General features: G+C 53.0%; 1 protein-coding gene across 1 annotated transcript in view; it reads right to left on the bottom strand.

Moving 5' to 3' along the window:
* The window catches only part of PARD6G (par-6 family cell polarity regulator gamma), an 80,651-nt gene that overhangs the window by 40,575 nt on the left and 14,241 nt on the right, over positions 1-25,835 (bottom strand). Inside the window, exon 2 of the mRNA XM_070050042.2 lies at positions 12,861-13,083. Coding sequence (XP_069906143.1) covers positions 12,861-13,083 — 223 coding nt within the window. The remainder of the gene's footprint in view (positions 1-12,860; positions 13,084-25,835) is intronic.

The raw sequence follows: 25,835 nt of genomic DNA, 5'->3' as shown, positions 1-25,835 counted from the left end.
TGGGGTCTGTGGCTGAGTAACACCACCACAGGGTACTCTGGTGTCTGAACAATCCACCTCATGGATTGTGGATTGATGGTGAAAAGAGTGTGTACTTCCTCTCTATGCTTCTTTTAAAGATGTATTTATTTACTTGAAAGGCAGAGTTACAGAGAGGGAGAGACAGAGACAGAGACAGAGAGATTTTCCATCTGCTGGTTCACTCCCCAAATGGCCACAATGGCCAGGGCTGGGGCAGGCCGAAGCCCGGAGCCAGCAACTCCAACCAGGTCTCCCACGTGGGTGGCAGGGGCCCACGTATTTAGCCATCTTCTGCTGCCTCCCATGCGCATTGGCAGGGAGCTGGAATGAAAGCGGAGCAGCTGACACTCAAACCCACACTCATATGGCAGCAGCTTAACCCACTGTGCCACGAGGCTGGCCCCACTTCCTGTCTATTCTGCTAAAACAGCGACTCCAAGAACCTTGTGCTGGTCTTGCCCAGCACTCTGGCTAGGGCCCACGCCCAGAACATTCCTGCGCCCTTGGGGAGGTGAGGCGGAGGGAGGCACTTCACACCTGCCAGGTGTGTGACCCACTTCTGAGAGCTGCTGCTCTGACCTAAATGAGAGTGCAGGGCAGGATGACGACCGCCATTTACCAAGCAGAAGCAGCTCAGTTTTCAGCTGCCATGCTGGAGAGACAACAGCTCAGGCCGCAGACATGCAGAGCAGGAAGCTGGCAGAACGCAGGCCCTGGGCAGAAATGTTCCCTACGCTTAAGAAAACATCCTAGGGCGGGCGCTGTGGTGTAGTGGGTGAAGCCGCTGCCTGCAATGCTGGCATCCCATATGGGCCTGGGTGCCAGTTACGGCTGCTCCACTTCTGATCCAGCCCCCTGTTAATGGGAAAAGCAGCAGCAGATGCCACCCATGTGGGTCTCGAGACCCGCAGCCTGGCCTACCTCCTACCGTTACAGCCATCTGGGGAGTGAACCAGGACAGAAGATCTCTCTCTCTCCCTCCCTCTCTAATTCTTTCTTTTTTTGACAAGTAGAGTTATAGACAGTGAGAGAGAGAGAGAGAGAGAGAGAGAGAGAGAGAAAGGTCTTCCTTCCGTTGGTTCACTCCCCAAATGGCTGCCACGGCTGGCGCTACGCTGATCCAAACCCAGGAGCCAGGTGCTTCTCCCTGGTCTCCCACGCGGGTGCAGGGGCCCAAGCACCTGGGCCATCCTCCACTGCCCTCCCAGGCCACAGCAGAGAGCTGGACTGGAAGAGGAGCAACTGGGACCAGAACCTGGCACCCATATGGGATGCTGGCGCCGCAGGCAGAGGATTAACCAAGTGAGCCATGGCCAGGCCCCAATTCTGACTTTCAAAATAAATAAATAAAAGAAAGAAAGAACACCCTCTGGGGCCGGCACCACGGTGCAGCAGGTTAATCCGCAGCTTGCCTCCCAGACATCCCACATCAGAGTGCTGGTCTGAGTCCCAGCTGTTCGCGTCTGATCCAGCTTCAAAGACGAGTCAAAGACGAAGACAGCCTAAGGTGGTCCAAACACTTGAACCCCTGTCACCCACGTGAGAGACGCAGACGGAGTTCTTGGTTTCTGACTTCAGCCTGGCCCAGATCTGGTTGTTGAGGCCATCAGGGGTGTGAATCAGTGGATGCACTATCTCTTTCTCTCTCTCTCCCTTTGTCAGGAAGGAAGGAAGGGAGGGAGGAGAAGAAAACATCCCCCAACCAGGTCTGAGGACATGAGTCAGGTCATCTGTGAGCTGTTATCCGAGCCCCAAACCCCTGTTCACAGCGGAGCTTTGGCCTTGTGTGTGCCAAGACCTCCTCTCCATCTGATGACTGTGAACAATGTTCTTAAAGGCCTAAAATAAAATACAGGAGATTATATAGGAAATAAATTATTTTGGAGACAATTACAGGAATGCTAAAGTACCAGTGTGATATAATGCTATGCATGATTTCTTCTTTTTTTAATTTGAAAATCAGAATTACAAAGAGAGCAGGAGAGAGAGAGCGTGTCCATCCGCTGGTTCGCTCTCCAGATGGCTGCAACATCTGGCGCTGGGCCGAAACCAGGAGCCAGGAACTCTACCTGGGTCTCCCAGGTGGGTGTGGGGGCCCACACGTGAGCCATCTTCCACTGCTGTTCACAGGCCATCAGCAGGGAGCTGCATTGGAAGTGAAGTAGCCGGGACTTGAACCAGCGCCCGTGTGAGATGCCAGAGTCACAGGTGGCAACTTTTCAACCACTACCCCACAATGCCAGCCCCATGATTTCTAATTAATGCAGTAACAGTATGTTCCATTTTTAAATGATTACCATCAATGCTAAGATATTTAGATACAACCATCACATGATGTGAAAATATCTGATGTCCACTACTGGTTAACAGGGACAGCGCTGTGTGATTTGCTTGGCTAACAAGGACACAAGAGAGCCCCACCTGGGCACCACTCACACCTGGGGCCTCAGAGACTTACTGGGGCTGTGGTTTCCCCAAAGCTCCTGTTGAAACTTGATCCTCAGTGTCAGGTTTGAGGAGGGTGAGGACAAAGCCCTCAGGACTTGGTGAGAAGTCGCAGAGGCTGTGTTCCTGAGCCGCTCAGACTCTGCTGGGAGAAGCCCTGGCCAGCTGAGGTCCCTAAGCCTCAGACCAGAGCCATGGACCAAAATCAACCTCTATCACTTACCCACCTTTTGTGCATTTGACAAAAGAAAAAGGACCAGAACATAGACAAGGAGAAGGATTTTTTTAAAATTCTGGGCAATATGTTAATTTTAAAAGTATGCACGTATTAAGGGTGCCTGAGTTTTAGAAATAAAGGTTGGAGAGAGACCTGGAGAGCCTAGCCAGGGCCTTGCACAGCAGGGGAGCCATCAGTGGGCAAGCCCTGCCCGCGTGTTATCGTCCAGCAGTGTCACCACGATGTCCTCTCACAAACCTCACCATCCAGTGTACAATCCAGCAGTGGTGAGCTGTCCACAGAGGTCGCTGCCTCCACAACATCTTACCCCAAAAAGAACTCCTGCACCTCCCAATGCCACCACCTCTGATCCTAGCAACCATAACCCTACCCTTTGTGACTTTGGATTTGCCCATTCTGGGTTTTGTACCCAGTCACTTCTCATCACGTGTGGTTTGTTTGCTCTGTGAAAATCACCAGGAGCGGTGGGCCAGCTCCTGGCAAGATACACGGTGAGGCTCCTGCAAGCCTCTGGTCACAAGTTTCACCAGCTGTCAACCTTACCTTGTTTAATGTGCATTTCTGTCCTGACACCACACTTCACATGTATCGAGCAGTCATTAGCACTGAACCCACAGCCAGCGGTACCATAATCCACGCCTGAGCAAAGCTCACGTCTGACACACACCACCTTCTTCTCTGGGAGGTGCATCACGACCTCCTTGAGCCGAGGAACACCAGACAGCACCACGGCACCACGCATGGGAGCCGTGTTCACCGGCACGGCCACCAGTGGTTAGGATGCTGCCTGGGCACCGGCATCCCATAACTGAGTGCCTGGGTCCAGTCCCAGCTCGCTCCTGCCCGACTCCAGCTTCCTGCTAACGCGCACCCTGGGAGGCAGCAGCAACGGCTCAAGTGCTTGGGTCCCTAAAACCACACGGGAGACCTGGAGCTTCAGCCACTTCCGGCTGTTGTAGGCATTTGGAGAGTGAACCAACTGGTGGAAGCTCTCTGTCTTCCCAATAAACTAAATTTTTAAAAGAGATCACCAAGAAGAAGCACAAAATGAGGACACGTGGAAACAAGTACATAAAAATGAAAGAATTTGCTTATGGTGTGAGCTGAAGTGAGAGCAGATCACTGAACCGCTCAAGCGGGGCCAGAATGAGTGCATGGAGATGAGGCCTCGCCACCCCCACAAGAGCGCGGAGTCCCGCAGACACTCCAGCAGCCGGGCAGAACCGCGAACAACCCGAGTGATGAGGATGAGCTGCCAGTCACTGTTTGTGATCTTCTGCAGGTGGCTTATTTCATTTCACAGGTCTCTAGGTTTGTCTACACAGGTTTCTAAGGCGTGTCGTCTGTCTCACAGCTGAACACCGCCCGCTGTGTGTGCAGACACTGCGCACCCACTCATTAGCCAGTGGACACCTTCCAGCCAGCATGAACGCTGCTGCAAGGCTGTTCACAAGCAAGTTCTTGTGTGGACACGCTTTCCATATCTCCGGTATTTCACTGAGGGGTTTCACATCTACATTCATAACGAATACTGGCCTGTAGTTTAAAAAAATTATTTATTTGAAAGGCAGAGGGGCTGGCACCATGGCTCACTTGGTTAATCCTCTGCCTGCGGTGCCAGCATCCCATATGGGCGCCAGGTTCTAGTCCCGGTTGCTCTTCTTTCAGTCCAGCTCTCTGCTGTGGCCCGGGAGGGCGGTGGTGGATGGCCCAAGTGCTTGGGTCTTGCACCCACGTGGGAGACCAGGGAGAAGCACCCGGTTCCCGGCTTTGGATCAGCGGAGCGCCAGCCGTAGCAGCCATTTGGGGAATGAACCAACGGAAGGAAGACCTTTCTCTGTTTCTCTCTCAGTCATAACTCTACCTATCAAATAAATAAATTAAAAAAAAAAAAATAGAAAGGCAGAGTGAAAGAAACAGATCTTCCATCTGCTGGTTCACTCCACAGATGCCTGCAACAACCAGGGCTAGGCCAGGCCGCAGCCAGGACCCGGGAGCTCCACTGGGTCTCCTACCTGGGGTGCAGGGGTCCAAGCACTTGCACCATTGTCCTGCTTTCCCAGGTGTATCAGCGGGGAGCTGGACTGGAAGTCAGGCCTCCAAAGGTGCTCTTGAATAGGGTGCTAGCACTACAAGCAGCGACTTAACCTGCTGCACCACAGCACCAGCCCTGGTCTATGGTTTTATCACCGAGTCCTTGTGTAGTGTGGGACAAGGTTTTTTTTTTTTTTTTCTTTTTGACAGGCAGAGTTAGAGTGTGAGAGAGATACAGAGAGAAAAGTGTTCCTTTCCATTGGTTCACCCCACAAATGGCCACTACAGCCGGCGCGCTGCACCAATCCGAAGCCAGGAGCCAGATGCTTCCTCCTGGTCTCCCATGGGGTGCAGGGCCCAAGCACTTGGGCCATCCTCCACTGCCCTCCCGGGCCACAGCAGAAAGCTGGACTGGAAGAGGAGCAACCAGGACAGAACCTGGCGCCCCAACTGGGTCTAGAACCCGTGGTGCTGGCGCCGCAGGCGGAGGATTAGCTAGTGAGCCGCGGCGCCGGCCAAGAGATTGTTTTTAGAAACACAGCTGCAGGTTTACTTCAGCAGGTATTAGAAGGCTGACATCTGTGACTGCAATACAATTTTCCCTTAAAATATATTTAAATAAGGTATGTCAGTGTACGGAAAGTTATTAATGACAGTGTGTGTGGCTGTCACAATGATGAACACCTCAGGCCCCAGAGGCAGTGAAGACGTCACGGAGCTGGGGCGTCAGCTCCAGGTGGAGGGGAGCTCGGCTCTGCCCCAGCCCCAGCAGACACCGGACCTCAAGATCAGGCTGCTTCACGGGGAGCCGTCCGACTTGCCACAGACCCTCCCCGCTCAGGGGTGGTCGTGTTTACAGCGAAACCACTCAGGACTTCGAGAAGAGCCTTTGATTCCCCAACAGGATTCACCACGCAAAGATCAAAGACGGTTCCACCGACATCAGAACATTTTCCTGTTAACCCTGACAACTGCCCAAGACGCAGAGACTGTAATCCGATTTTACAGCCACACACACGGGCGCCCAGTGGGTGTGTCCCTGTCCTAGAGCTGGGGTCTCACAGGAGAGGCAGGTCAGCAGCACTGTGCTGGACACGAGCGACTCAGAGCCCCACACCAGATCGACTCAGGGCTATCACAACTGCGGGCAGAGAGACAGGATGCAGGGCCTCCGACACTAAGCTGAGCAGAGACGGCCATGCACACAACACCCAGGACACCCCACCTGCTCACCTCGACTGCAGGGAACCACAGGGAGGGACCTTGCTCAGCACCTATTAGAGGCTTTCGGCCAGGCCCTCCAAGCTCACCCCCGCAGGCAGCACAGCAAGGCCAGTATGCACATGTGATTTGCAGCTACCTGTTTGCCCACCACACACACTTTGTGAGCCACGCCACAGAACATGGAACCAGTCCCGCCCATGGGTTTTGGGGTCTTCAGGAGATGGACAAGCAGCCAGTCCTGAGAGCTACTGACAGATACACACAGAGGACCCAGGAAAGAAAGTAGAGGATGGGACAGGGCAGCATGACATATTTAGCAAGAGCAAACCTTCTGAGAAGTCTGCATCAGCCAAAACGGATGCAAAGGGGCAGAGACAGCCAAGGACCTGCTGCCCGGCAATCCCACAACTCGGGAAGCGCCTGTGCTCAGAGAGGAAGGGACAGCTGTGCCGCCTCCTCAGCACCGGGACAGCAGGACGCCCAGGCTCAGCAGGAACCACAGATGCAGAGTGTGTGATCTCAGGCCAGAGAACCCATCTGAGGTGAGGTCACAGCCTTCTGTGGTCCCCTCCCATGGAGACAGTGTTTACAGAGCACAGCCTCAGCCGGCCGCTGGCTCAGGCCCCCGTGGAAACCGAACGCTACGTACCACAGTTTCCCACGGCGCCCACGAGATGCGGTGCCAGACAGGCACGGCTGGCAGAGCTCTGCTTGTGCACACAGGCCCCGCTCACACCCAGCCCCTGCTCACACCCCCAGACCCCCGCTCACACCGCAGCCCCCACTCACACCCCAGCCCCCCGCTCACACCCCAGCCCCCCGCTCACACCCAGCCCCCCGCTCACACCCAGCCCCCCACTCACACCCCAGCCCCCACTCACCCCCCAGCCCCCCGCTCACACCCCAGCCCCCACTCACCCCCCAGCCCCCCACTCACACCTCCAGACCCCGGCTGACACCCAGCCCGCACCAACACCCCAGCCCCCAACTCACACCCCAGCCCCCCGTTCACACCCCAGACCCTCCTCACACCTCAGCTCCCCGTTCACACCCCAGCCCCCCGCTCACACCCAGCCCCCCACTCACACCCCCAGACCCCCGCTCACACCCAGCCTGCACTAACACCCCAGCCCCCCGCTCACACCCAGCTCCCCACTCACACCCCAGCCCCCGCTCACACCCCAGACCCTCCTCACACCCCAGCCCCCCGCTCACACCCAGCTCCCCACTCACACCCAGCTCCCCACTCAAACCCCCAGCCCCCCACTCACACCCAGCCCCCCAATCACACCCAAGCCCCCTCCTCACACCCAGCCCCCACTCACACCAAGCTCCCCACTCACACCCCAGCCCCCCGCTCACACCCCAGCCCCCTCCTCACACCCAGCCCCCCACTCACACCCCAGACCCTCCTCACACCCCAGCCCCTGCTCACACCCAGCTCCCCACTCAAACCCCCACACCCCCGCTCACACCCAGCCCCCCAATCACACCCCAGCCCCCCAATCACACCCCAGACCCTCCTCACACCCCAGCCCCCTCCTCACACCCCAGAGACTCCTCACACCCCAGCCCCCCACTCACACCCCAGCCCCCCGCTCACACCCCAGACCCTCCTCACACCCCAGCCCCCCGCTCACACCCCAGAGACTCCTCACACCCCAGCCCCTGCTCACACCCCAGCCCCCCGCTCACACCCCAGCCCCCCACTCAAACCCCCACACCCCCGCTCACACCCAGCCCCCCAATCACACCCCAGCCCCCTCCTCACACCCCAGCCCCTCACTCACACCCAGCCCCCCTACTCTCACCCCAGCCCCATGCTCACACCCAGCCCCCAACTCACACCCCCACACCCCTGCTCACACCCAGCCCCCAAATCACACCCCAGCCCCCCGCTCACACCCCAGCCCCCCACTCACACCCCAGCCCCCTCCTCACACCCCAGCCCCCCGCTCACACCCCAGCCCCCCACTCACACCCCAGCCCCCTCCTCACACCCCAGCTCCCCGCTCACACCCCAGCTCCCCGCTCACACCCCAGCCCCCTCCTCACACCCCAGCTCCCCGCTCACACCCCAGCTCCCAGCTCTCACTCACACCCCAGCCCCCCGCTCACACCCCAGCCCCCCACTCACACCCCCAGACCCCGGCTGACACCCAGCCCCCACTAACACCCCAGCCCCCCGCTCACACCCCAGCCCCCTCCTCACACCTCAGCTCCCCGTTCACACCCCAGCCCCCTCCTCACACCCAGCCCCTCACTCACACCCCCAGACCCCGGCTAACACCCAGCCCCCCGCTTACACCCCAGCCCCCCGCTCACACCCCAGACCCTCCTCACACCCCAGCCCCCCGCTCACACCTCAGCCCCCTCCTCACACCCCAGCCCCTCCTCACACCCCAGCCCCCCGCTCACACACAGCTCCCCACTCAAACCCCCACACCCCCGCTCACACCCAGCCCCCCAATCACACCCCAGCCCCCTCCTCACACCCAGCCCCTCACTCACACCCAGCCCCCCTACTCTCACCCCAGCCCCATGCTCACACCCAGCTCCCCACTCAAACCCCCACACCCCCGCTCACACCCAGCCCCCCAATCACACCCCAGCCCCCTCCTCACACCCCCGCCCCCTCCTCACACCCAGCCCCCTCCTCACACCCCAGCCCCCCGCTCTCACCCCAGCCCCCTCCTCACACCCCAGCCCCCTGCCCTCCTGCTGCTGCCTGTTTTGGACTTGCAGGTTCCTGTCCATCTCACCATCCCCAGGTCCCTGAGTCCCTCCTGCAACAAACATCAGGTCCCTGCCAGCGCAGTGTGCAGGAGGCTGTGTCACCTGTCACTGCCCCTTCAGGGGTCAGTGCATACACGGCAGGTCCACCCAGGACAGAGGGGTGACCACTGTAGGCCATTTATAAAAACGCTACTTTTCCAATGTCAACCTCACCTGTACGTAGCTTTTTCTTTCAGAATGTTCTCCGAATTGACTAGGTTCTACCAAGGAGGAGTCGTGGGGAGAAATCTGGACACAGGCAAGCCCTCCGTGGACGGGTGCACCCCTGCCTGCCCTTGTTCATTTCCACATGACCAATACTGTCATTCCACTCACAGCCAGTGGCCCAGAGCTGCAGTTCAGAGCTCACAGGGCTTTCCCGGCCCTCAGAAGACGGGAAACAGAGACTACCAACCTCAGGCCTCCTTCTGCGGCCACTGACTGCAGCCCATCATCACTGAACTCACTCACGTCCAGCCACAAGCTGACCGTGGAGTCACAGGACTGACCTTGCAAACGGCCACACGACCACAGTGCTGAGCAGGTACCCAGTAACAGTACTCAGTATGCAGTCACAGTGCTGACCACCCAGTCACAGTACTCAATATACAGTCACAGTACTGACCACCTAGCCACAGTATTTAACATCTACTCACATTCTGAGCAGGTACCCAGTCACAGTACTGACCACCCAGTCACAGTACTCAACATCCAGTCACAGTGCTGACCACCCAGTCACAGTACTCAAAATGCAGTCACAATACTGACCACCCAGTCACAGTACTCAAAATGCAGTCCCAGTACTGACCACCCAGTCACAGTACTCAAAATGCAGTCACAGTACTGACCACCCAGTCATAGTACTCAATATGCAGTCAATGCTGACCACCCAGTCATAGTATTCAACATCCAGTCACAAAACTGACCACCTAGTCACAGTACTCAACATCCAGTCACAGTACTGACCACCCAGTCACAGTATTTAACATCTACTCACATTCTGAGCAGGTACCCAGTCACAGTACTCAGTATGCAGTCCCAGTACTGACCACCCAGTCACAGTACTCAACATCCAGTCACAGTACTCAACATCCAGTCCCAGTACTGACCACCTAGTCACAGTACTCAATATGCAGTCAGTGCTGACCACCCAGTCATAGTATTCAACATCCAGTCACAAAACTGACCACCTAGTCACAGTACTCAACATCCAGTCACAGTACTGACCACCTAGTCACAGTACTCAACATCCAGTCACAGTACTGACCACCTAGTCACAGTACTCAACATCCAGTCACAGTGATGACCACCCAGTCACAGTACTCAACATCCAGTCACAGTACTGACCACCTAGTCACAGTACTCAATATCCAGTCACAGTGCTGACCACCTAGTCACAGTACTCAATATCCAGTCACAGTGCTGACCACCCAGTCACAGTACTCAACATCCAGTCACAGTGATGACCACCCAGTCACAGTACTGACCACCCAGTCCCAGTACTCAACATCCAGTAACAGTGTTGACCACCCAGTCACAGTACTCAACATCCAGTAACAGTGCTGACCACCCAGTCACAGTATTCAATATGCAGTCACAGTGCTGACCACCCAGTCACAGTACTGACCACCTAGTCACAGTATTCAACATCCAGTCACATTCTGAGCAGGTACCCAGTCACAGTACTGACCACCCAGTCACAGTACTGACCACCCAGTCACAGTATTCAACATCCAGTGACAGTGCTGACCACCCAGTCACAGTACTCAATATGCAGTCACAGTGCTGACCACCCAGTCACAGAACTCAATATGCAGTCACAGTACTGACCACCCAGTCACAGTACTGACCACCCAGTCACAGTATTCAACATCCAGTCACAGTGCTGACCACACAGTGACAGTACTCAATATGCAGTCACAGTGTTGACCACCAGTCACAGTACTCAATATGCAGTCACAGTACTGAACACTTAGTCACAGTGCTGAGCAGGTACGCAGTCACAGTACTGACCACCCAGTCACAGTACTGACCACCTAGTCACAGTATTCAACATCCAGTCACATTCTGAGCAGGTACCCAGTCAGAGTACTGACCACCCAGTCACAGTATTCAACATCCAGTCACAGTGATGACCACCCAGTCACAGTACTGACCACCCAGTCACAGTACTCAACATCCAGTAACAGTGCTGACCACCCAGTCACAGTACTCAACATCCAGTCACAGTGATGACCACCCAGTCACAGTACTGACCACCCAGTCACAGTACTCAACATCCAGTAACAGTGCTGACCACCCAGTCACAGTACTCAACATCCAGTCACAGTGATGACCACCCAGTCACAGTACTGACCACCCAGTCCCAGTACTCAACATCCAGTAACATTGTTGACCACCCAGTCACAGTACTCAACATCCAGTCACAGTGCTGACCACCCAGTCACAGTACTGACCACCCAGTCACAGTACTCAACATCCAGTCACAGTGCTGACCACCCAGTCACAGTATTCAATATGCAGTCACATTCTGAGCAGGTACCCAGTCACAGTACTGACCACCCAGTCACAGTACTCAATATGCAGTCACAGTACTGACCACCCAGTCACAGTACTGACCACCCAGTCACAGTACTCAATATGCGGTCACAGTGCTGACCACCTAGTCACAGTATTCAACATCCAGTCACAGTGCTGACAACCTAGTCACAGTGCCCAACATCCAGTCACAGTGATGACCACCCAGTCACAGTATTCAACATCCAGTAACAGTACTCAATATGCAGTCACAGCACTGAACACTTAGTCACAGTGCTGAGCAGGTACGCAGTCACAGTACTGACAACCCAGTCACAGTACTGACCACCTAGTCACAGTATTCAACATCCAGTCACATTCTGAGAAGGTACCCTGTCATAGTACTGACCACCCAGTCACATTACTCAATATGCATTCACAGTACTTACCACCCAGTCCTGACCACCCAGTCACAGTATTCAACATCCAGTAACAGTGCTGACCACCCAGTCACAGTATTCAACATCCAGTAACAGTGCTGACCACCCAGTCACAGTACTCAATATGCAGTCACAGTACTGAACACCTAGTCACAGTGCTGAGCAGGTACGCAGTCACAGTACTGACAACCCAGTCACAGTACTGACCACCTAGTCACAGTATTCAACATCCAGTCACATTCTGAGAAGGTACCCAGTCACAGTACTGATCACCCAGTGACAGTACTCAATATGCAGTCACAGTGCTGACCACCCAGTCACAGTACTCAATATGCAGTCACAGTGCTGACCACCCAGTCACAGTACTCAATATGCAGTCACAGTACTGACCACCCAGTCACAGTACTGACCACCCAGTCACAGTACTCAATATGCGGTCACAGTGCTGACCACCTAGTCACAGTATTCAACATCCAGTCACAGTGCTGACAACCTAGTCACAGTGCCCAACATCCAGTCACAGTGATGACCACCCAGTCACAGTACTGACCACCCAGTCACAGTACTCAATATGCAGTCACAGTGCTGACCACCAGTCACAGTACTCAATATGCAGTCACAGTACTGAACACTTAGTCACAGTGCTGAGCAGGTACGCAGTCACAGTACTGACCACCCAGTCACAGTACTAACCACCCAGTCACAGTACTGACCACCCAGTCACAGTATTCAACATCCAGTCACAGTGCTGACCACCAGTCACAGTACTCAATATGCAGTCACAGTACTGACCACCCAGTCACAGTACTCAATATGTGGTCACAGTGCTGACCACCTAGTCACAGTATTTATTCAACACCCACAGTACTGACCACCAGTCACAGTACCAATCCCCTAGTCACAATGCTGACCACACAGTCCCAGTACTCAACACCCAGTCTCAGCACTGAACTCCAGTCTCCATGCTAAAGACATCAGGTTTATGGCTTCTCTTTAGCGTACTGAACGTATCAGTAGTACTTTTTCCTCAGTATTTAAAGTCGGATCACGCTAACGGATTAGAAAGGCACTTAAATGTGAAGCCTTTGTGATCAGTGCTGATCAGACAATTTTGATTTCTGTACTCTTCCTCTGCAGACCAGCAACAGGACCCCAGGCAGAGGTACCTCGCTTCTGGATGAAGACTCTGAGCAGCGGGCTGGCGCTCGAGACCGCCTTGCAGAAGTTGTCGTCGTTGTTGATGGGCAGCAGGTCCCCGTGCACGTCCGCGTAGCCGATGGTCACCTCCGCGCTGGAGATGCGGTGGGTGTGCACGACCAACTGGTAGAAGTCTTCAAACTTCCCAGGCTTGTGACGATCCAAGGAGAACCTTCGGAATTCAGCCCCAAACTGTAAGGCAGGAGACGGCAAATAAGCACCGGAGAACCCCACCAGAGAGGGCACCCAGTCCACGCTGCACGCGGGCCTGCCGCCTCACCGGCCACAGTGCCTGTGCTCCGGGGCACCTCCCTCACCAGCACTGACTCAGCCGGAGGACGCACAGGTCAAGCTTCGCAGGAAAAAGCAGCTAAAGGTCAGTTATACAGCGGTGGGGTCACCTCCCGTGAGGCCCCTGCGCAGGCCTCAGAAAACCAGGAGCAGGAGGGAAGCAGGGGTCATGAAACCGCGGACTTTTCCCAAGGGCGAGGCAGGAAATCTCGTCTGTCCTGCATGTTCACAGGCCCAGTGGCAACATCTCAAGGCACCGGCAGTGGAGGTGAAACTGAAGAGATGCAGGAACCTGGCTTCCCAAATCCAGAGGAGACAGGCTGGGGGCACGGGGCGCTGGTCTCTGACCCTGCCACAGCTCTGGGAAACGCCCAGGGGCCATGGAGCTGCCTACAGGACTATGGGCCTGACTCCCCGCCCAGGACACCCAGTCACCCAGGACACCAGGACACCCAGGGACCCAGGACAGGGCCTCTGACCACCTGGACATGCTGCTGTCCCTCAGGGTCTGTGCTCTTCAACAGACTGGAAACCAGGTATACTGGATCCAAAATAAACCAAATTACATCTCTGGCATTCACAAAAGACTTCCAGGCATCAAGGGCCAATCATCTCAGATCGTGAGGGTCTGTGTCGGATTCACCTGAGAATTCTGGGACACGGCCCGAGGGCCGACATCTGTAACAAGTTAGAAGTGGGCGGTGGCCTGAGCCACATTCGGGCTCAGCCTCAGACCTCAACTTCCAGAGAGCCAACGTGAAGACAGGTTTGTGAGAACCACTCTCCCTTCTCAGCTCCCTCCCAAAGGGCATCTCCTGCAGGTCTGCAACAGCCAAAGCCAAGCTTTCAACTCACCCTTTGCTTCCCCAGGCACCCAACCAGGGGACGGCCTGAAATACTGGTTTGAGAAAAGTCACCCTCACGGCTCTAGAACCCGCCTCTGGGGGTTCCAGGGCAGCTGTGCGAGGCGGGCGGGGAAGGCCCCCGCTCCACCCCAGCTGCTGCCAGGGGTCAGACCAAGCCCTGGAGCTCTGCTCCCATCACTCAGAGGCAAGGGTTAGGGTTAGGGTTCCATGACCCCAGTGCCCCACCAGCGACACAGCATGTGGACAACGAAGCCTCTTCCACACACTGGAAGACAAAGCAGGAAAAGTCCACAGTGTACGTCGTGTGAGTTCTTTCAGATTCTGTGATCCAGCGAAATCAGGCAGGGTGTGCTCAGGGACAAGCCGCGTCCTGCTCCACACAGCTCGTCTGTGCTGATTTCCGAAGCAGCTCGTTTGTGTTAGCACGCACTCTTCTGCTGAAGAGGGCTCCTGACTTTCACATGCAGTCCCAGGCCCCCCCACCAGACAAGTGGGCCCCCTCCCTGTCCCATGTGGCTGCCCCCACCCCCCAGGAGGCAGAGGACACTAGCCCCAGGATGCCCCATCTTAACTGCACTTAGCAACACATCCCGATTTACTTCTCAGTGCTTTTAAGTTCCCTCAAAATGTCTTATGTCAGTTCGGGAAGAAAACTGAATTCAGATTTTTTTCTGAGGAAACAAGTGTGGTTTGTGTTTGATAATGAGACTTTCCACTTCGTATGTCGAATGAGCTCCAAAGTTTCAACAGAGATCAGAAATGTGATATAATCGATTTTATTCAAAAACCAAATCAATATTTTTATTTCCCCATTTTACAGACAGATCAAAGGTGCTGCCAAACGAAGAAATTACTAGGTGCAACTCATTATCATGTAATTCTTGTTTTCAGCCTTCTTAGCAAAAATCAAAAAGGTAAATGGCGCTAATGACCAGGCAATAAGCCCTCAGTGATGGCCTTTCTATGTTTTGCTTTTGACAGAACTGAAAGTTGCCCAATTGCATGTCAGCTAACAGCTTCTCAGAGCAACTGCAGTGAGGAACAACTCTAGGAGTACCTACTTTTGCACCTTACCTAACGCGTGCTCTAAGGACTGGGAGGTGCCCCCAACTCCTGCTACTTCCGTTGATGTAAACACGGTGAGTGGGAAGGAGTGGGACACGGATGCCACCTCCTTCTCACCTAATAACAGGCTCTTTGCACTAAATGGAGGATTTTTAAAGTGTTTACCTTGAAAGGTTAATAATTATTATCAAATTCTGCAATAACATATCATTTGTAATTTGATAATTATAATGGCTCAAGCTGGAAATTTGTATCGTAAAAATCTATTCATTTTATTTAAAAGTGTGACAGAATACATGTAACATAAAAAATGGCCAAGATGGTGAATTTTATTTATTTGAAAGGCAGAGTTACACAGAGAGACAGAGAGATCTTCCAACCACTAGTTCGCTCTCCAGATCTCTCCAAATGGCTGCAACAGCCAGAGTTGGGCCAGGATGAAGCCAGGAGCCCAGAGCTCCATCCAGGTCTCCCATGTGGGTGCAGGGGCCCAAGCACTTGGGCCATCTTCCACTGCTTTCCCAGGCTCATCAGCAGGGAGCTGGATGGGAAGTGGAGTGGCATGATTCCAGTGTATGGTGGTACAGTAGGCCTCTCTCTCTCTCTCTCTCCCTCTTCTCTCTGTGTAACTCTTTCAAGCAAAATAAATAAATCTTTAAAAAAATAAAAAAGAAGCAGTGTGTGCCATTCCGTGAGTACAAAGGCGGAGTTGGTAGATGTGTCCAGGCCAAGCAATGGGGTGGACACAAGGTCAGTGGCCCAAAGGAAGTGCTGAGTTTCTGTTGCACATGCTTAAAAATGCAGACAGTAATGGGAGCTGAAGGTTTTGCATGTAGATTCCCTGGTCATTGACCACACGCAGGTGAACAAGGCCCCCAAGACGCGCCGCAGACCTACAGAGCCCATGGTCAGATCAGCCCGCACGTGAGCTCCCCCACTGCCACATGGAGATGATCCTCACTGCAAAGGAACAAACTGAGAGGAGAGGAGGAGGTGCAGAAGAAAGACGTCTCAAAGGAAACTGAAGCAAAAGCTTATGGCTCGGGAATAAACTCGATAAATCAATAAAATCAAAAGGAAAAACCTGAGAAGTAATTCTAACAAACAGAATGTTATAGCCACAAGAAAAAAACTTTTAAAATTTCTGACACGTGAATAAAAGTTTTAACATCAATTTATATACATATTCTTGATGCAGAGCAAAGATGCAGATAATTAAGCATAAATTATTAGGACAGAAATCATTGAGAGTAACAAGAAGAAGAAATCACATGGCCGGCGCCGCGGCTCACTAGGCTAATCCTCCACCTTGCAGCGCCAGCACACCGGGTTCTAGTCCTGGTCAGGGCACCGGATTCTGTCCCGGTTGCCCCTCTTCCAGGCCAGCTCTCTGCTGTGGCCAGGGAGTGCAGTGGAGGATGGCCCGAGTGCTTGGGCCCTGCACCCCATGGGAGACCAGGAAAAGCACCTGGCTCCTGCCATTGGATCAGCGCAGTGCACCGGCCGCAGCGTGCTGGCCGTGCCAGCCATTGGAGGGTGAACCAACGGCAACGGAAGACCTTTCTCTCTGTCTCTCTCTCTCACTGTCCACTCTGCCTGTCAAAAAATTAAAAAAGAAAAAAGAAATCACAGAGAAGAAAGAACACTGTAAAATTCTGATCATTAAGGGGCTGGCATTGTGGCACAGCAGCATCCCACATCAGCGCCGGTGTGAGTCCCAGATACTCCCTTCCCATCCAGCTCCCTGCCAGGGCGCCTGGGAAGGCAGCAGAAGAGGGCCCAAGTGCCTGGGCCCCTGCACCCACACAGGAGACCTGGATGGAGCTCTTGGCTCCTGGCTTCAGCCTGGCCTACCCCAGTCACTGCAGCCATCTGGGGAGTAAACCTGCAGTTGCAAGATCGATCAATCAATCAGTGTGTGTGTGTGTGTGTGTGTGTGTGTCACTCTTTCAAATAGATAAAATCTTTATTTTGAAAAACTGGTAAACAAAGGGAAGGAATCGAGCTTTTAAAAAAAGTCTAAGAGCATTTGTTATTGGAAAAATCGGACGTACACTCCTTTTCTAAAGCATCAGCTAGATAAACTGCCCACTGCTATTTTGGTGACAATATTTATGTACTTTGCAGCTGACCCCAACTAGTATTCCTGCAACAGGCTAAGAAAAATTGTAGGGTGGGGGAGTCTTGCCTTCTAAGGTTCTTAAAAATGATGACCAATATAAAATATCAAGGCCAATATACAAAAGTATGGTGTATCAACCTCTAAACGAAAATCATTTTTATTCTCTTATTAGGCAATCAAACTTCCTTATACTTCAGGCAGCACACAATGGTGTGTCAGCACATCAGTCTATCATCTTCGTCTCATCATTTCTCTCCTCTTTGCCTTTCCGCCTCGCCCATACTCAGGCTGAGAGGATGCTGGGAGGAAGGGGCAGGGGGAGAAGCCTGGGTCCTGGGAGCACAGCCCTCCGGGAGGGATGAGGACCTCTCCCAGGAGTGAGTGAGCTATCCCAGGGCCTGCACGCGTCCGCCTGCTCTGTCCGCCTGCTCTGTCCCTCCACCTGGAGGCCAGGCTCCACCAGAAGCCAGGCTCCACGACCTAGAGTGCTCAGCCTCCGGCACCACAGCCAAAACAAGCCCTTTCTCCATGAATTACTCTGCTGTTGTAGCAACAGAAAACGGGCTCAGGCCGTCCCTGCTAACTGACCCCACAGTTTTGGCTCTGTCTGTTCAGGATGAGGGGAGAGCGCTGGGAAGTGCTTACTGAACGAACAACGCTTGGAACTGGTTGCTACAACACGGGGCACCACTGTGCAAGCAGCAAAGGCACAAAAACCGGTCAAAACCCAAGACCGCTAACAGCCAGTCGCTGTTTAAGAATTGCTCTCAATCGTCTCCACAAAAGCGATGTCTTTACTGCCAAAAATAATCAGAATCCATCTTGGGGTGGCACTTGCTGCAGCAGTCACGATGTCACGTGGTACACCTGCATCACAGTGTTGAGGTTCGAATCCCACGTCCGCTCCCAATGCCAGCTTCCTGCTAATGCACCCTGGGAGGCAGCAGGTGACGGCTGAGGTGTCTGGGTCCTGACACTCGTCTGGGAAGCCTAGAGTGAGTCCTGGCTCCCAGGTACTTGTGAGTGAGCCTGCCGATGGGCGCGTCTCTGTCCCTGCCTCTCTCCCTGTCAAATAAATAAGATAACAAAATTTAACTCAGCAAGTCTCAATAAATTTAAAAAGACTGAAATCATACAAAAATGTATATCACAACCACAAAAGAGTAAAATTAGAAATCGACAATGAAAGAAAATTTTGGAAATTCACAAATATGTGAAAATTAAACAAACTCCCCAATAACCTAAAGAGGAGATCACAAGGGGAATTAGAAAATACATGGAGACTGGTGAAAATTAAATAAAGTACATCAAACCAAAAGTTACAAGACACCACTAAAGCAGTGCTGAGAGGGAGACTTATACCTGTACTTAAAGAGGGCATTTCAAACCGTAGCCTAAACTCCTGACACCAGCAACCAGAAAAACAATTTCAAACTTACCCTCGCAGAGAGTAGGAAATAAAGGTTTGAGCAGACACAAGCAGATGAGAGACTAGAAAACAATAAATAACAAAACTAAAAGTGAGCTCTTTGTAAATATCAGCAAAGTAGCCTGTCCAAGAAAAAAAAGAGAATATTCACATTAAATCAAGAATGAATAATCTGAAAATGAAATTAAGAAAATAATTTTACTAACAATAGCATTTAAAAGGATAAAATTTTTAGTAAAAATATTTTAAAAAGAAGTAAAACACCTGCATGTTGCAAACTACAGAATCCTGCTGAAAAAGCTTCAGGATCTAAGGAGCAGAAGGGCATTCCCTGTTCACAAACCAGCAGACTTACTGTTAAGCGGCAGCCCTCCCCAAGCTGAGGGCAGAGCCAAGGAAGCCGTCAGAGTCGTGGCTGCCTTTTCCGCAGCTGGCTCTACCTTTACACAGAAGTGTGAAAGACCCAAAATAACCAGAAGAATCTTGACAAGGAAGAACTAAGTCGGAGCCCTCACGCTCGGCAGTTCCTGCGTCCTTACCATGCGGCACTGACACAGACAGACAGAGATGACCAATGAGACACCGTCCAGAAAGACACCTGTAGGCTTGTGGTCCACTGGTCCTTGACAAGAACATGTGACGACTCACTAGACACACAGTCTTCAACAAACGGTGCTGGAATGACTTCTGCATTTCTACATGAACACAATGAAGCGCCCAGCAACGTGTTTGACTCCTACATCACTGCACAAATAAAAATTAACCCTGAGGTCTGGCGTTTGTAGGGTATTGGGTAGAGCCGCCACCAGCATGCCACATGGGCACCAAATTGGGTCCCGGCTGCTCCCCTTCCCTTCCAACTCCCTGCTAATATGCCTTAGAAAGCACCAGAAGACGGCCCAAGTGCTGGGAACCATGCACCACAGGGAGACCTGAACGAAGCTCCTGGTTCCTGGCTTTGCATCAGCCCAGCTCCAGCCACTGCAGCCATTTGGGGAGTGAAGCAGCAGATAGGAGACCTCTCTGTCTCTGCCTCTCTCTCTGTTACTGTGACTTTCAAATACATAAATCCTTTTTAAAAAAATTAACAATCTTTTAAAAAAATTAACTTAGGGGCCGATGCTGTGGCACGGCAACACTGGTATCCCATATGGGTATCTGTTCAAGCCTTGTCTGCTCCACTTCTAATTAGCTCCCTGCTAATGGTCTGGGAAGGCAACAGAAGAGGGCCCAGGAGTCTGGGCGCCTGCTACCCGCGTGGGAGACCTGGAGGAAGCTCCTGGCTCCTGGCTTTGGCCTGATTCGGTGATGGCCATTGCAGCTGTTTGGGGAGCGGATCAGCGGATGGAAGATGGATCTCTCTCTCTCTCTCTCTCTCTGGTGTTCCCTCTTTCTCGCTCTCTGTAACTCTTTCAAAATAATAATCAAATCTTTTAAAAAAAATAACTCAAATTGGATGACAGACTAGATGTGAGAGCTAAAATTATAAAACTCATGGAAGAAAACACAAGATTAAATTTTCATTACTTGAGTTAGGCAGCAATTTCTAAGATATGACATCAAAAGCATAAGCAACAGAACAGATAATTAATTAAATTAATTAAATTTAAAACTTTTCATCTTCAAAGGAAACCCTCAAGAAAGTGAAAAAATAAAGAATGGGAGAAAACATTTCTAGATATTTCAAAGGGTTTTGCACCAAGAATATATAAAGAACTCTTAGAACTCAACAATAAAAACACAAACCACCCCATCAAAAAACGGGCATCACAGCACAGCCGATTAAGCCTCTTATCGGACTCCAGCTAAAATCCTGGCTCCTCACTTCTGATGCAGCTTCCTGCTAATGCACCTGGGAAAGCAGTGGACGATGGTCCAAGTACGTGGGTGTCTACCACCCATGTGGGAAACCGGAAGGCGTTTCTGGCTCCGGGCTTTGGCCTCACCCAGCCCTGGCTACTACAGACATTTGGGAGAAGAATCAGCAAATGGAAAATCAATTTTCTCTCTCTCTCTCTGTCACTCTGTCTTTTAAATAAAAAAATAATTTTTTAAAAAGGGACAAAGTACTTAAGGGGGCATTTCTCCAAAGAAGATACGAACGGCCAGCACACACATACAGATGCTCAACATCTCTCCTCATCAGAGAAACGTGCAAAGTGCCTGAGTCACCACTTCACACCTACAAGGGTGGCTGCAACAGCACGTTGGTGAGAATCTGGACTCCTATATACTTCTGGTAGGAATGTAAAATGGTACAACTGCTTTCATAAACAACCGGGCAGCCAAAATGTTAACAAGGTGCTACCCTAAGACCCAGCAATTCCACTGCTAGGTACACACCCCAAAGAAACTGACCAAAACCTGCACACACATGTTCAGGGCAGCAGCAAAGAGCCAAAAAGTGAAACAGGCCCAGTGCCCATCCAACAGCTGATGGACAAACAAACAGGCCCAGTGCCCATCCAACAGTTGATGGACAAACAAAACGCTGCACACAAGTAACCAACTCACAGCCTGACAAGGGACCAAGCGACGGCCCACGCCACAGCAAGGGAACGACCAGAGACCCAGGCAGTGTGTCCCACGTCTACGCAGCACCCAGAATGCACAGAAGCGTGGCACAGGAGCTGAGGGCGCGGCTTTCTTTTGAGAGGGAAGAAAATGTTCTGCATTGCACAGCTGTGACCATACAAACCACACAGTCTCACCCTTTGAAGGTATAAATTTCATATTATAGAATTGACAGCTAATAGGGCGGTCAATAAAAGAGAAAGTTTGTTCAAACTGCCATGAGGGCTGATTGGAAACCACACTCAGAAACGTGGGCGTGGGGGCTGGCACCACGTGGAATGAATGGAGGCTCTGCTTTTGCTCCTGGCAAACAGGAAACCCCCAAGACTCAACCGAGCAGGCGAGGGAAGGCGGCACCCCAACCCGGCCAGGTCCTCGAAGGCAGCACTGGACACAAGGCTGAGCCCAACCCAGCTGGTACAGCGAGCTCTGCTGGTCCCAGTGGGCCCCACCGTGTGAGCTGGGGAGGAGGGCAGCAGGCAGGCGTTCAACAGGGTGGAACTGGCCTTCCCACACCCCTCTCCACTCACCCCTCTGCCCTCCTCCGGCTCAGAAACCCAAGGTTTGCATGAGTGGCTTTCTGGAGTCACAGGGCCCTGGAGACAGAATTCTTTTCCCACGCAATGTCGACCCTCAAGGATAAGTCATCACCGTTACCAAGATTATTTCTTATTTTCCTGGTAAAAGATATTAAAATGCCAATATTTCTTTTTCTTGACACCTAAGAGGACCTATCTAAACCTACCATAAGCTTAACAAAAATCTACTCATGTAGAAACATATTTAATTCAGAGCAAGAATGGCTCCAGAAAATTTAAATAAAACTTTTTTTCCTATCTTAAAGAAACATTCATTCAAAATTCTTCCTGCCTGCCAAGAGGCCCTGAGTCCTGATTCAGAAGTTCTGGGCAAATCTGTATGTGCGTGTGTGTGCGTGTGTCCCTCTCTCTCTAACTCTTTCAAATAAATAAATAAATATTAAAAAAAAAAAAGTCTCCCAGCTACCCAGTCCCCCTCCCATAGGCAACTAATGGTTGTGCTTTTGTGCCCCTCAGGAGACATTTCACTAGCACAAGGGCGAATGCATGTGCTCCTGTCGCCTCTCTTTTCTACACAAGGATCTACTCCATGGACCTTGTTCACCTAGTTCCTATGTATTTAAGATTTATGTATTTATTCAAGAGGCATAGTGAAACAGAGAGGGGGAAAAAGAGAGAGAGACTTTCCATTAGTTGGTTTAGTTCCCAAATGCAGCAGTCAGGCCTGGGCCAGGAGCAGGTGGCAGAGACCCAGGCACTTGGACCATCATCTGCTGCTTTCCCAGCACATTAGCAGGAAGCTGGATCAGAAGCAGAGCAGCCAGGACTGGGACTGGTGCTTCTGATAAGGGACGCTGGTACTGCAAGCAGTACCACAATGCCATCCCTCATATGTATTTTTTAAGGAACCATTTTTCTTTATTTTATTTTATTTGAAAGGTACATGGAGGGGCCAGCACCGTGGCTCACTTGGTTAATCCTCCGCCTGCAGTGCTGGCATCCCATATGGGTGCCAGGTTCTAGTCCCGGTTGCTCCTCTTCCAGTCCAGCTCTCTGTCATGGCCCAGAAAGGCAGTGGAGGATGGCCCAAGTGCTTGGGCCCCTGCACCCGCATGGGAGACCAGGAAGAAGCACCTGGCTCCTGGCTTCGGATCAGTGTAGCTCTGGCCGTAGCAGCCATTTGTGGAATGAACCAACGGAAAAAAGACATTTCTCTGTCTTTCTCCCTCACTGTCTAACTCTGTCAAATAAAGGAAGGAAGGGAGGGAGGGAGGGAGGGAGGGAGGGAGGGATCTTCTACCTCTGGCATCCTCCCCAAATACCTGCAACAGCCAGGGTAGGGCCAGGTCAGAGCCAGGAGCCTGGCATTCAACCCAGGTCTCCCACACAGGTGGCAGAGACCCAGGAAGTGAGCCATCATCATTGCCCCTCAGGGTGCACATTAGCAGGAAGCTGGATCCCAAGCAGAGGAACCAGGACTTTTACCCAGGTGCTCCCCAAATGGAATGCAGCTGTCCCAAGTGACATCTTAGCCACTGTGCCAAACTGCCTGCTCCTGTTTTGTTTTGTTTTTAAGATTTAATTTTTTATTTGAAAGAGTTAAAGAGAGAGAAGGAGAGACAGAGAGAGCTTCCTTCTGCAGGTTCATTCCTCAAATGGTTGCAACAACTGTGGCTGGACCAGGTAGAAGCCAGGAGCTGCTTCTTGGTCTCCCACACGGGTGCAGGGGTCTAAGCACTTGGGCCATCTTCCACTGCTTTCTCAGGCCATTAGCAGGAAGCTGGATTGGAAGTGGAGCAACTAGGACATGAACCAGCACCGGTGTGGGACCCGGTGTCAGTCAAACAAACTTCTAAGCTGGTTGACAAGTGTGGTACATTAGTCTAGTGAAGATTCGAGTGCCTACTTCGTGCTTGGAGTTGTGGGGCACAGATCTGCTTCCTGCTACTCACAACGTGGCAGAAGTTCCACATCTGTGCGAGGAAACCTGTGCCCAGCAGAGCCTGGCTGGTGGGCGCTCTTCGTCCGTGCGTCTCCCCTGGTCAGCGTGACGAGGTCTCGGCTCTGGTCACCTTCATGACCCCAGTGACCTGACTTTTCTCAAGTACAGGGTGTCTGTAAATTGGGGGTACCTCCCACGTAGAACCATGGGCATCCAGCAAACAGTGTTTTAAAAATAGGGGGGCTGGCGCTGTGGTGCAGAGGGTAAAATCACCTGCAATTTCACTGGGGTCATGAAGGTGACCAGAGCCGAGACCTCGTCACGCTGACCAGGGGAGACGCACGGACGAAGAGCGCCCACCAGCCAGGCTCTGCTGGACACAGGTTTCCTCGCACAGATGTGGAACTTCTGCCACGTTGTGAGTAGCAGGAAGCAGATCTGTGCCCCACAACTCCAAGCACGAAGTAGGCACTCGAATCTTCACTAGACTAATGTACCACACTTGTCAACGAGCTTAGAAGTTTGTTTGACTGACACTGACTGGCAGACATGATGTCACAGAAGGGGCTCCCTGCCCTCCGTGGGACAGTGAGTGCCTGACGTCCACGTGTCCACGGTGTTTGCTACCGCCACCGCCCAGCTGGAGCCTAACACCAGCCCACGGTCAGCAAAACAAGAAGGCAATGTTTCAAGCCCACTTGCAAATGGTGAGTAAGAAACAAGCCCATGTGACCCACACTGCACCCAGCAGCTGCCTGAGGGACCGGGTGCTTTTCCTGAAAAAAGGCTTTGTTTCCAAACTACCAGGAAGGAGGCACAGTGAAGAGCTCCGGCCAGACTTGGGGGGTGGGGAGGCTGGGGTCACAACTCCCAGCCATGCCCTCGACAGGGAACCACGTGCCTCTGCAGCAGGTGACTCCCAAGGGCAGGACCTCTCACCCCACAGCAGAAAGGCTTCTCGACGGAGAAGCGCCACTCACAAGAGAGCAACTCTGTGAGGCCCAGGGACCAAGGGCCCTCTGAGTGACACCTGTCGCTTCACTTGGATTCCCTCTTCCAGACCACTGTTGGGAGCCTGCTCACTGAACCAGCACTCTCCTGGGCTGCACTCCTGGCTGTGGAAGCAGTATGTGGTCTCTGTGTCACCCGCTCAGAGCCTGTAGCAGCAGACTCCAGAAGCACTTACTGAGCGAGCAAACGAGTGGACAAACGAGCGGTTCACGGAGCCTGCTCTGCTCACGCAGGACAGTGAGCAGCTCAGAGAAGCTGGCACCCGGGAAGCAGCCAGAAAACGGTGTGTCAGAGGCTGAGAGCCACAGGGACTGGAGAGGAGCACCACAGGAGGCTCAGTCGGGTGGACACCGACCATCACATCACGAGGCCTCCTGGAGCCCCAGCGCCTCCGCCACGCCCTGCGCTGCTCTCCAGCCCTCTCCGAACAGTGGTGGCAGAGTGTGCACCGTGGCTCCAGATGAGGTCCTTCTCTCACTCTGAGAGCACTCAGACTCCCCTGTCAGCTCGGAAGGCTGGTTTACACCCCATCCTCGTGGGTCACCTGCTCCAGGGAGCCCTCCCTGACTGTCCTCTTCCTATTGCTCCCACAGCAGTAGGCTCAGGCCTCACTGTCCCCCAACAGTGGTGTCCGCCTCAGAGACACAGGACAGGCTCTCTCCGACATGGGGAGTCACAGCCCCTCTCTTTATGCCTGGTCCTAGCTTGGAGCAGGAGATCAATCAATGCTGCCTGCGTGGCATGTGCCACCCTGTGTATCGAGGAAAGTGTGCAGAGAGAGGAGGAAAAGCAAGACCTGAAGAGGAAAGGATGGTGAGGGCTCCGCAGTCTGGGCAGCGAGCCGGCCCCCGCCTGCCCAGCACGGGTCCTGCAGGAGCCTCTCCCTGTGCTCACCGTAAGCTCAGCCCGGGCCCCATCAGCCCCGCTTCCAAGAGCAGAGACGGCATGAGGAGGGAAGGGCCTGGATGGGCCAGCAGGGCCCAGCCCCCTGCCGGGCACTTGCTCCCCAGCCTCAGTCACCCCCACAGGACAAGACTGCGACTGTTTCTAGTCCTGGCGACGGAGACATCCTCCTTGGCAGACTGCTCGGGGAGGGGCCCCTCTT

Source organism: Oryctolagus cuniculus, chromosome 10 (assembly GCF_051225735.1).
Source record: "Oryctolagus cuniculus isolate XC-2025 breed Fujian yellow rabbit chromosome 10, ASM5122573v1, whole genome shotgun sequence".
In the NCBI taxonomy this organism is placed as follows: Eukaryota; Metazoa; Chordata; class Mammalia; order Lagomorpha; family Leporidae; genus Oryctolagus; species Oryctolagus cuniculus.
The sequence above is the reverse complement of the archived record's forward strand: the minus strand, read 5'-3'. Positions and strand labels throughout refer to the sequence as shown.